The following is a 12521-nucleotide window of genomic DNA, read 5'->3' on the forward strand; positions in this document are numbered from 1 at the left end:
ACAAGATTGTAGAGCTAGTTAAAATCACAAAACTCAACTATAGTAGTCCCCTCCCTTATCTGTGGTTTTGTTTTCCATGGTTTTAGTAACCCAAGTTAAACTGAAGTCCAAACATATTAAACTGAAAATTATAGAAATAGTAAGTTTTAAATTATGCACCTGAGTAGTGTGATGTAATTTTGTGTCATCCTGCTCTGCTCAGGACATGAACTATCCTTCTGTCCAGCATACGCAGTCTGTATATGCTATTCTCGCACTTAGTCACTTAGTAGCTGTCTCACTTACCAGATCAACTATCACAGTATCTCAGTGCTTATCTTCAAGTAACCCTTATTTTACTTAATAATAGCACCAAAGTACAAGAATAGTGATGTTGGCCTACTATCATGATTGTTCTATTTTTTTATTAGGGTTATTGTTCATCTCTTACTATGCCTAATTCGTAAATTAAACTTTAGCATAGGCATGTATGTAGGCATGTATGTATGTATGCATGTATAGGAAAAAACAGTATATTTAGGGTTTGGTACTATATGCAGTGTCAGCCATCTATTATGGATCCTGGAACACATCCCCTGTGGATGAAGGGTAACTGTTGTGTAAGATGCTTACAAGAGACATACCTTAACTACAAAGACTTAAAACAATTGAAAGTAAAAGGATATAAAAGGAGATACAAAGCAAAATAAAGTAGATGTGGCCATACTGATATCAAAGTGCATATCAGCAATCAAGAAAGTGATCTTCAATTGATAAGTTTAATTCAATATGAAGATATAACAATGCTAAATTTGTATGCATTTAATAACGTGGCCTCAAAATATATAAAGCAAAACTTAACAGCAGTAAAAGGAAAAAGAGATAAGTCCGAAATCACAGTTGGAAACTATGGCACAACATCACTGTCAAATGACAGAACAGACAAAAAAATCAGTACTTATAAAGATTTTAGAAGTATGATTACAAAGTTTATCTAATTGACACCAAAATTGGACATATGCAGTCCATAAAGCAAGTTGAGACAAATATCAAAGTTTTGAAATTATACAAAGCATGTTCTCCGACCACTGTAAAGTCAACTAGAAATCAATACCAAAACACAGCTTGAAAATCACCAAATGTGATAGGTCAAATAAATCACAATAGAAATTAGAAAGTATTTTAAGCCAAATGGTAATTAAATGTGACACACCAAAAACAATGAGATTACAATGGAATAAGAAACACTGAAACACTCAATTACATGGATAAACCTAAAAAGGGCATGTTACCATGTGAAAGAAGCCAGATAGAAGACAGTATATACTATACAGTCCATTTATATTAAATTCTAGAAAATGAAAACTAATCTATAATTCCAGAAGAGGTTGCCTGAAGTTAGGTATGGAAGGGAGGTATGCAATCACAGGGTCATGAGGAAACTTTCTGAAGTGATATAGATGTTTGGCATCTTGACTGTGGTACATTTTAATTGTGATTGCACAGATGAATGATTTATCAATCTTTATCAAACTGTATGCTTAAAATGAACATAGTTTATTACATGTATTTTATATTAATTATGTTAATTCAAAAAATTAGCCTTAAATCAAGAGAAAAGAAAGAAACTTGGTAAATATGCACCTAAAGCAGTACTTAGCATGCCTACTCAGGAAGTCTAGTCAGGAGGATCACTTGAGGCCAGGAGTTTGAGGCTGTAGTGAACTATGCTCATGTCTACAATAAGCCACAGCACACCAGAATGGACAACATAGCAAGACTGAGTCCCTTTAAAAAAACTTGATAAACTATTGATTCTATGAAATTCCAATCAAAATCATGAACATTCTTTCACTCAAATTGTGACAAGCTGATTTTAAATTATGGCAATATGAAAGGCCAGGACTGCAAAAACAATTCTGAAGCAGAACAAAGTTGGAGGCGTAACATTACCCAATAATAAAATGTATTGTCTTATCAGTGCCTTATATAAAGCTACCTATAATTACAATAGTGTGGTAATGGTACAAAGACAGATACATAGGTCAATGGAATACAATGGTTCTAAAACAAATATATACATATATGGACCTGATTTATGACAAAGTTGATGCAGCAATACAGCTGAATTGACAAGAGATCTATATGGGAGAAAAATGAACCTTGACTTCTGCCTCATACAAAATAACAAGAGATATAGTCCTTAATGTGAAAAGCAAAGGAATGAAACTTCTAGATTACATCAGAGAATATTTTCATGACTTTGGGTTTGGCAAATATTTCCTAAACAGGACATAGAAACACTAACCACAAAAAAGATTAATAAATTGAACCTCCTTAAAATTAATAGCTTCTATCCATTAAAAGATACCTTTAAGAGAGTGAAAAAGCAAGCCATGGAGAAAATATTTGTAACATATATATCTAAAAAAAGACATACCCAGAATTTTAAAAAAACCTCCTACACAATGGTAAGAGAAAACTCAATTGTAAAAATGAGCAGAAGACAAAGTTTTGTCATGAAAGGAGGATACCCTAATAGCCAATAGATATGTGAAAAGATGCTCATCCTCAGTAGTCACAAGGGAAATGTATATGAAACCGCAATGAGATACCACTACATGTCTACCAAAATGGGTAAAATTTTAAGATTTATCAACAGTTAATGTATGAAGCAACTGGAACTTTTATACATCTGCTGGTTGAAATGTAAGTGGTAAAATTTCAAAAACCTCTTTAGCAACCTCTGCTGAAGCTGAACATGTGCACAGTCTTTGACCCAGAAATTTCACTGCTTATATCTAACAGAAATTAATACATATGTGCACCAAAACATTTTAAGTAAAACAATGTATACAGTAGCATTATTCATAACAGTTAACACTGAAAGCAACCCAGATGCTTAACAAGAATAAAATGGATACTCTATAGTGGTATATTCATCCAGTAGAATATTTTGTAGCAATGCAATAAACTACTGCTATATGTAATGACAGGGATAAATCCATAGTCAACATGGAAGAATCCCATAGTCAGTCAATGCAATAACATAGATGAATCTCATAGACTCATGACAAAAGAAATAAGAAACAACAAACTCCCATATTGTGTGAGTTCATTCTTTAAAGTTCAAGAAGAGGCAATACAAATGTACAGTAATGCAGATACGAGATTGGTGGTTACCTTACTGGGAGGTAATGAACAGCCAGGGAAATAGGAAGGATTCTAAGGTGCTAGTAAAATTCTGTATCTTTCTATAGGGCTTACACAGAATATTCACTTTGATAGATACTGTTAATATTTGTGCTCTTTACTATATTTCACACATTGTATTTCAGCAAAAGGTTTTTTAAAGAGCAACAGTGAGATCTGAGATAATCTTAAGAAAACTATTTTTTATAAAAATGAAGCAAGACCAAGACCCTTGAAAAAATAGTTTTCATTAAAATAAAGGTTCTGCCTTCTTACAACTGTCTACAAGAAAAGACAAAATGTGTGTAATATATAATTTTTACTTATTAGTATTAGAAGTACCGAGGGCCTTATTAAAACCTTTAAAGGCCCTAAGCACTAAAGAGATTATGGTGCCAATACTCCATATGTAGTTCAAATAATCTTTTAAAAAGAAATAAATATGTATATGCATACAGAAATTAAAATAACTTCTTTCCAGAATTTCAGATTATGAAATTCTGGATGAAATCAAAGGTGAACTCATTTTACTTTTGTGATGCTCCTAAGCATGTTCCTGGTCTGAGTAATCTTGCATTAGTTATCCCAGAAAAAATAATTACCTTACCCAGGAGTCTGAGTAGCTCCAAGTACACTGGTGAAAGCCCCACTGATGTTCCCTTACTTTTTTTTAAAGTAAGATATTTATATGTATAGGGATTACATGGTCATCTTCTTCCTTGCATTTCTGTATTTAGTTTGACAAAAAACATTTTCTCATCCTTTAGATTTTATTTATGATGATGATGCTAAGATTCACTTGCTGTTTACTGTCTAACACAGAGAAAAGCCACTATAATACAAAAAACATGGACTCTGGAGTTAGATAGACCTGCCTTGAAAGAAATATCAGTTTTATAATTTCTTAGCTGTGTGATATGAGTAAATGTTTAAGCTTCCTGACAGCTTATAAGACTAAGAACAGAAATATAGTTCTTATTGCCAGGATAAGGCAATATAAGGAAAGATTATATAACATGATGTGTATAAAAGTACTTAGTATAGTTTCTGGTATATGGGAGGTATTTAATAAATTACAACTTTTCTTTCTCATTATACATGTATAATCATAACAGTATTATAGAAATATTACAGATTTTAAGCTAAAAGATCTGAATTCAAGTTAGTTTCTGCCATTGGCAATTGTAATTTGAGGTCAATAATTTAATTTCCCTAGATTTTATGTGCAAAGCTGAGGAAAATTTTACCTGCCCTATGGAGTAACTGTGGGGATCAAACAACAACATGTAAAAAAATGCTTTCAAAACCACAAGGCTTTATAAATTTTTACTGCTACTGTTATGATTATGTTGACCTACACTAGGATGATTCTCCAAGTCTTCTCACAAGACATGAAAGAATTCATTGTTCCTTAAGGAGGTTAATTTGCTTTGAGACAATGCTGCTGTCCCTAAGCATCAGTTAAAACCACTTAATTTACTGATCATTAGAATGTGCTGGCAAAGCAGGTGGCCCCAGGGGTTCAAAAGATTCCTCGGCAGCCCATATTTGGATCTGCATTAGAAGGTTGCCATAATTTAAAGCAGCGTACTAGGCTATCAAGGGAGACAGAGGTGATGCACAGAGAATAGAAAATTCTGCCGGGCGTAGTGGCTCACGCCTGTAATCCAAGCACTTTGGAGGCCAAGGCAGGCGGATCACCTGAGGTCGGGAGTTCAAGACCAGCCTGACCAACATGGTGAAACCCCGTCTTTAAAAAAAAAAAATGTGTGTGTGTGTGTGTGTGTGTGTGTGTGTGTGTGTGTATATATATATATGAGAATAGAAAATTCTGCTTGATTTCTCCAAGGGCTTCCTGATTCCTCAAAAGCACTGCTCCAAACTAAATCATTTTGGATCCATCTGATTCAAGAACACCTATCATCCCACACCAAAGGGCTCTTATTCTGGAACCCATCCAATTGCAAAGACATGAGTGGGAGGAGTTCCACAGAAGTAGAAGGAGCACTCAGTAGTGCTATGTAAAGTAAAGAATATGGGGGTGGGCAGCTGGGCACAGTAGTTCACACCTGTAATCCCATCACTTTGGGAGACTGAGGTGGGCGAATTGCCCGAGTTCAGGGGTTCAAGATCAGCCTGGTTGACATAGTGAAACTCTGTCTCTACTAAAAATACCAAAATTAGCCCAGAGTTGTGGTGTGCACCTGTAATCCCAGCTACTTGGAAGGCTGAAGTGGGAGGACTGCTTGAGCGTGGGAGAATGAAGTTGCAATGAGCCCAGAATGAACCACTGCACTCCAGCTTGGGCAATAGAGTGAGACCCTGTCTCCAAAAAAAACAAAAAAAAAAAAAAAAAAAAAAAAAAAAAAAAAAGCCTGCTCAAGAAAAAAAAAAAAAAAAAAAAAAAACAAGAGGAAGAAAAAAAGAATAGTGGACTATAATTTGTTCAGTAAATGTTCAAACTAGGGCTCATTCAGACACACCAAGAAAGAGAGTTGAATTAAAAGTAGTCAAATGGCTAGAAGGTTGTATTGAAAATAATATCAATTAAGTGAAAAATAATTCATCTTCATAATCACAAATACCCCCATGACTAGAAAACAATATAAATAACATATGATTACATGTCATTTTAAGAGGCAGTGATTGTTTGCATTCTTCAAAATTATGATCATCATTAGTATCAAAACAATAAATGTTCTCATTTTTATAATAAATCCAATCTTTTTTGATAAAAATATTTGGTAAAATGGGGAGTAACTTTATTTTTGTCCTCCTATAAACCATTATGCTATCAAATTATTAATCCAGATAAACAAAGGTATTGATCTCTGTATAATATATTCAATCCCTCTCATTAAATCACAGCAATATCCTCTTTTTTCAGAGAGCATTTACTCCAAACAAAAAAATGCGAAAAAGAAATATGTACAAATTAAATTGCAAACCAAATATCACTTCAAATTATATTGTTGTGAATAATATTTTAGCTGATTACTATGACTAACTGGTTTTAGGTCTTATAAAGAGATGTATATTTAAAAGTAAACTATTAAATGCACTCCAATTGATTGACAAGCACAAACACTGTAACAGAAAGCCAGGTAAAATCTTTTTAGTTTAAGGAAGAGACTCCTTTACATCTTTAGTACTGACAGCCAGAGCTAAGAACTGACACAGGATTTAACTGCTAAATTCTTCACTTATGTGTTATATGTTAGGGAAAAAAATTTAAACAACACTTAGAATCACAGAAAATTGGAACCGGAACAATCTTATCAAACACCACACCCTTATTGATGAAGAAATCTAAAAAGTGAATTTCCCTAATTCTTAGATATATTTAGTGAAAGAATCAAAACCAGAACCAGATCTCCTGATGCCCAGTCTTTTAAACTGTACCAACCTGTCTCCCAACTTACAGCAGATTTTTCCATCACATGTTAAATTATAAAAACGCTAAATATATTTGGGGTGGTAATATATTCTTCCCCATCTCATGGACATTATTTTAAACTATGTTATTGACCTAACCAACAGGAAAGACAGGGAGAGAAAGAGGGAAGAACCAAATTTGCAGAAACTTTCATTTGCAGAAATCTATTAATTTGTAAACCTTTTTATCTCAGAAACGTATGAATTCTACTAATACTTTCAGCTCAACTTCCCGCATATAAATTTATGACAACAGAAGAAGCTTTGAACCATTTCGATTTCCTCCTACTCTGAAAAAAGATATTAAGAGGCAAAACTGGAATTGACAGGGCCATTAAAACATGAGTGAGTTTTTAACAGTCTTCCCTCTAATGTGACAGTTCAAATCATTTCTCCTTTCACCAGAGCCACACAAAACTTTTCAACTACAAAGTCATATTGTTGTATCTTTGAAAACAGAGTTGATTTCTGAACTTACTGTCATTGAAATTCTCTTAATTTCTGCTCAGTTTAAGAGCACAGCATTTTATAGCTCCAGTGTAGGCTCCACTGATGAGGAATTGTCAAGAATAAATTAGGTAATACATGTAGAAGTACTCTGCAAATGTAAAATTATTATAACATATAGAAAACACTATTTTTTTTTTTTAAAAAGGCCTGTGATTGTGTTGCGGATGCAAAGATGATGCAACTTTCTTAGTGATTAATCATTAGATGCATTTCCTTTAAAATCAGGAGCAAGAAAACAATGTCTGCTATCATAGCTTTATTTGAACACTATACTAAAAGCATGGCGAATGTAATAAGACAAGAGACAAATAGAAAAAGAATAAGGATTGGTAAAGGAAAAGCAAAACTGTCCTTATTTACAGATTATATAGCAATGATGAGCTTAGATAAGATGAAGGTGTTATTAACGTTTATTCAGTTTTGTGCAGGGTATCCGGAATGGAAACTCAAAGGTGTATTGCTGAGTGTGAGGTATAATACTAGCTATTCTAGAACCAGTTGTTTCTAAAAACAATGTTAGAACAGTTAGACTACCTTTAAGCCTTAGTTAGGCTACCTTTTAAACAGTTACACTACTTTAAACAGTTAGGCTACCTTTAAGTCTTAAAAGGTTACACATAGGCAGCTTTTGGGAATACGGAATGGGGGTCACAAAATAAAAGACTATGGCTCAAATTGGATACAAACAGCAAAGAAAAGTGGATGCAGAAGCTTGAGAATACTATTCTATTCTAAATTACCCGTAAGTATGCTATCCTAAATTACTCATAAGTATGCTATCCTATCTGTGAGCTATCATCACACTTAAGGTTTCCTGGCATGAGCACTGGATTACTAAATAATAGTCAATCAAGATGGGAAGGAATCAGGTCAATCACAAACCAAGTGGTCTACATGGTAGGACATAAATATCTCTGCTCACATCCATTATCAAAGACTGTTGTGAAATTATTTTTATGTATATACAGCTCAGTACAGCATTAAAATCCTTAAAAACTTTTATTACTTTAATACTATGTTGAATGCAATTTTGTTTTCCACATCGTCACAAAATTGAGTGTGCTTTAAGCTACTTGTCGATAATAAAGTATCTCAAATCTACATTTTTACCATATTCTTCATTCAGAAAGAGTTTTAAAATGGTTTAGTCATGTTGTACAACATAGACTGATAATCTAAAATGGCTACATGAGCTCTGCAAATGTACTGATAACGATTTTCAAATGAATTCAAGGTTGCATTATTATTTGCAACACCAAAGCAAAGGGTACTAACCATTTAAAAGTGCCAATTATTCAACTTTTGTTTTTGTGTTTAGTAATGTTTCAGATTATTTCCCCTCTAAATATTACATAAGGAGGCAAATACTATTTTTACTACAATGGAGCAAAATTTTAAGTCAGAAGCTGCAAGCACATTAGAACCATCTGTTTTAGTTATGTGCAGAAAGTATCTAGTATCAATCAGAGAAAAGCTGAGGGAAAAGTCACTGACTGGCTGAAAATATACTAACTGTTAGGGTAAAAAAATGTTCCATATGCCATAAACCAGACTCTCTTAAATAAACTTGGAAATGATATAAATTTTCCTATCTTCTTTACACAAGCCAATGTTAATTAGCTTGCAGAATTTCAAAGTAGTAGAAAATTTTAAAAAATAATTACTTTTGTCTTTCACAAGCATATAATGAACATATACATTTTTTTTTGGCATCCAATGGTGTTTGGTACTTTTCAAAGTAGATGATACATCGCTTTCCAAAGATCAGTATACTCTCAGATTATAAGTTACTTATATATTTCTAGCTCTGAATGACACATTCATATAAAAATAGATTTCTGATCAGCACATATTTATAATCCTCCAAAACGGTTAGATCAAAAAGTATGAGAGAAAGTAAGAAATAAAGAGACAGGAGTGGGAAGAGGCCAAAACCACCAACATGCAAGGACTTTAATGAAAGCTGTGCCATTTGCAGAATGAAACATTAAATCTACTTGGTTAGAAAATGTAGGCGAGTGCTTTTATAAGTGCTCTTTTTAAAAAACAGTAAATATAAAATGATATAGACTTGTGAATATACTTCTCACTACCTACTGGTTAATATTTGCTACTCACTACGAAGGCTAAATTGGATTATTCACGTACTGATTATCTAACTTACAAATCAGCCATGACGTTTGCCTTTTTCGCCATATTACTACCAAATTTTTGTGCAGTTCATTATTCATTAACCATCTCCATTAGAATGGTAGATATGGACAATGTGAATATACCCCCACACCTCATTCTGCATTTCTGATAAAATTAATAACTTGATGGCTATTCTCTACTGACAGAGACAGAATCTTCTGTATTCAAGGAGAGCACATTTACTGAAAATCAAGAAACAGTTTTTTTCCAGGTCTATTAATAATGAGGGAGAAGAAAGACTTCAAAATAGGATATCAAAACAATACAAAGGTATATGATGTGATGTAACTCTGAAGACAACATTCGATAACTTGCCAGTATTCAACAATAAGCACCACACTGATTCTTACACTTGCCTGTTGTCAGAAAAATGGAGACAATTGCTGCATGATCTTGTCAGAAAGACAGAGTCATCTGGGACTCCTCTGAGCTTTTACAGCACAGCCTGAGAGGACCTTTTGTTCCTTTCCTGTTAGCAGAAGAGCCAAACTGAGGCTATGCCGCGCCTCCTCCCTCATGAGGGGGCACAAAACATGCAACCGAAAAGTCACCTTCTGGGATGAGTACTGAGATCTCATAGCGTGTGTGTAAAGCAGAAAACATGGCATAGTGCAAATAGAAAAGGAAGACAGAGTAAAAAAAAACTTAAAAATCCTTAAAAGGGCTTCTAAAGTATAGCTCTGTAAAATAATGTAGAAAAAGTGAGGTAGAGGGTCTTACCTTGCAGATCTTATAGAGTGATTCCTGACCATCTCCTCCAGTATCTTTAAAGTAATCATGTGCGGGAAACGTACGATGAATATCTCGAGTAATAACACTCTCCTGGGCCGAGTCCTAAAAAAGAAAAAGTAGACCTAGTTATTAGTTTAATTTTTTTCTAATTATGAAGTATAATATATACACATTGTGTTAAAAAAAAAAAGCAAAAAAATAAACAACAGAAAATCTTCCCTTCTATCCCAGACTCATAGTCTTATACCAAAGGTAAGTACTACCAACAGGTCCTTTGTATCATTTCACCTATTTATCTATAGATATTTGTGTGTATATGTATGTTTATATGGGGAGAAGGGGCAGGGATGGAGGGAAGTTGTATGCATACATCTCCACAGAAGCAAACTATCTGTTTCTTTCACTTAATGGGATAACATAGAGTGTTCCTTATCAAGACATGTAAATATAGTTTATTCTCTGTAGAAGCAGTTATTTTTTAAAAATGAGGTAGATCTGGATATAGATGTATCATAATTTACTTAACATTCTCCTATTAATGACCATATTCTTTGCATTTTTTTCTTCTATATAACAAACAATACCATAAGGAATATTTTATACATATGTCTTACACACATGCTCAAGGATAAATTCCTTGAGGTTTAACTGCTAAGTCAAAAGTTACATGCATTTCCAATTTTCATGAACCCTCTCTCCAGGTCATTCCAATACATACTCCAAACAATAGTAGAGTATATGTTTCTCATCTGCCCAATACCACAAATTATCTAATTTTTAAATCTGACAATCTGATAAATAAAAACTCAGACCACAAGCACTTAAAAAGTAAAAATATTATCAATCTTTCCTAGGTTAATAACCCAACATATTGACTTCACAAAACAGGAAGCTATAGACTACTGTATTAAGATGATATCTTCTTTAAAGATAAGCCTAGATATTTGGTGAAAACAAATTTATAAACCAAAAGCCCAAACTGAGTGAAATTCTAAGCCTCATAAACATGATTAAACATTCTCTTGATTTTATTTTATTCCTGGAAAAGTTTTTATTTTATCTTTTTAAATGCCAGGAAAATAGTATGGGACTACTTTTAGCAACCCTGATGGTGAAAATATTTTGTACAATTCAAAGAAGCATCAAACTACTAATTGCAAATTAAAAGAATTGTTTAATGTCTTACTTCAATAAAGATTTGAACAAATCCCCTCTTTCAGTCTCAAATCAAGAAAAACAAAAAAAATTTAATGTATGTAATTTTAATGAATGCCATTTCTCTTTCTCTTGATAGCTTCGAAGTATACAAGAAGAGGGGAGTAAGGTAAGCCATTACCTTCTCTTGCTGCCTACATTTCAGTTGCTATTTCATGCTGGGTGGTAATTAGATTTTATATACAGAAAGAGAGGAAGCAAACTGAAAATGTCCAAATTTGCTAGCAAACACTGAACATACTATACAAATCAATCCAAAGGAAATTCTGATGGCATACAGAAATGAAATACTAAACCTGAATTAAAATAGAGCCATAAAAATCACCATAACTTAAGTAAAAAGATACAGAGGAAATTTATATTTGCCAAGGTAAATGTAGTTTCTAATGATAAAGAAAGCTGCAGGGTGAGGTGGGGGTACAGAAAAAAAGTAAGTATAAAGGGATATATTATGAAACATTTGTTTTATCTTGTCTGGAGTCTTATGTACAAAAATCTGGTATCCAGACAGACCAAAGTTTTCTCTGCCAGGTTTTCTCCAACAGAAGAGCTCTCTTTCCACAAGTGAATCGTTTCCACTTATAAACTACCTGAAAGATGAGGAATAAAAATGTTACTACTGCTATTTTTGAACTATTTCAGGGACAAATATGTGCCCAGTGGCCATAGGATAACTCTTTTTGTACTTTCAGGATACTAAGAGAGAGAAATCTCTGGACTGTATTCCCTAGAAACTACTTATGCATTTAGCATTATGCTGTGTTTAAATGGTTCCAACAGCCTGATTTCAGGGAAGAAAAAATTGGTGAAAAAATTGGTAAAAAAAGTTTCTAGAGCGTAAATTCACAGAATACTGAGTAATTTTTCTATGCACACTTGACCTTCCATATTTAAGAAATAAAGGACAAAATCAAATGAAAATAAAATTAGTTTGTCCTTACTTAATAAAATTTCCCAGCTGGGTGAGGTGGCTCAAGCCTGTAATCCCAGCATTTTGGGAGGCTGAGGTGGGCAGACTGCCTGAGCTCAGGACTTTGAGACCAGCCTGGCAACATAGTGAAACCCTGTCTCTACTAAAAAATACAAAAAATTAGCAGGGTGTAGTAGTACATGCCTGAATCCCAGCTACTTGGGAGGCTGAGGCAGGAGAATCACTTGAACCCAGGAGGTGGAGGCTGCAGTGAGCCGAGATCACACCACTGCACTACAGCCTAGGCAACAGAACCAGACCCTGTCTCCAAAAACAAACAAACAAAAAAAAACAA

General features: G+C 33.7%; 1 protein-coding gene across 3 annotated transcripts in view; it reads right to left on the bottom strand.

Annotated features, from left to right (window-relative positions):
* RABGAP1L (RAB GTPase activating protein 1 like) overlaps positions 1-12521 on the bottom strand; it is a 741733-nt gene that overhangs the window by 318404 nt on the left and 410808 nt on the right. For all 3 annotated transcript variants that reach the window (XM_017529899.2, XM_037739059.1, XM_017529900.2), the window contains one exon: positions 10030-10143. In XM_017529899.2, the coding sequence (XP_017385388.1) occupies positions 10030-10143 (114 nt within the window). The remainder of the gene's footprint in view (positions 1-10029; positions 10144-12521) is intronic.

The sequence above is a fragment of the Cebus imitator genome, unplaced genomic scaffold (assembly GCF_001604975.1).
Source record: "Cebus imitator isolate Cc_AM_T3 unplaced genomic scaffold, Cebus_imitator-1.0 Scaffold62, whole genome shotgun sequence".
Lineage (NCBI taxonomy): Eukaryota > Metazoa > Chordata > Mammalia > Primates > Cebidae > Cebus > Cebus imitator.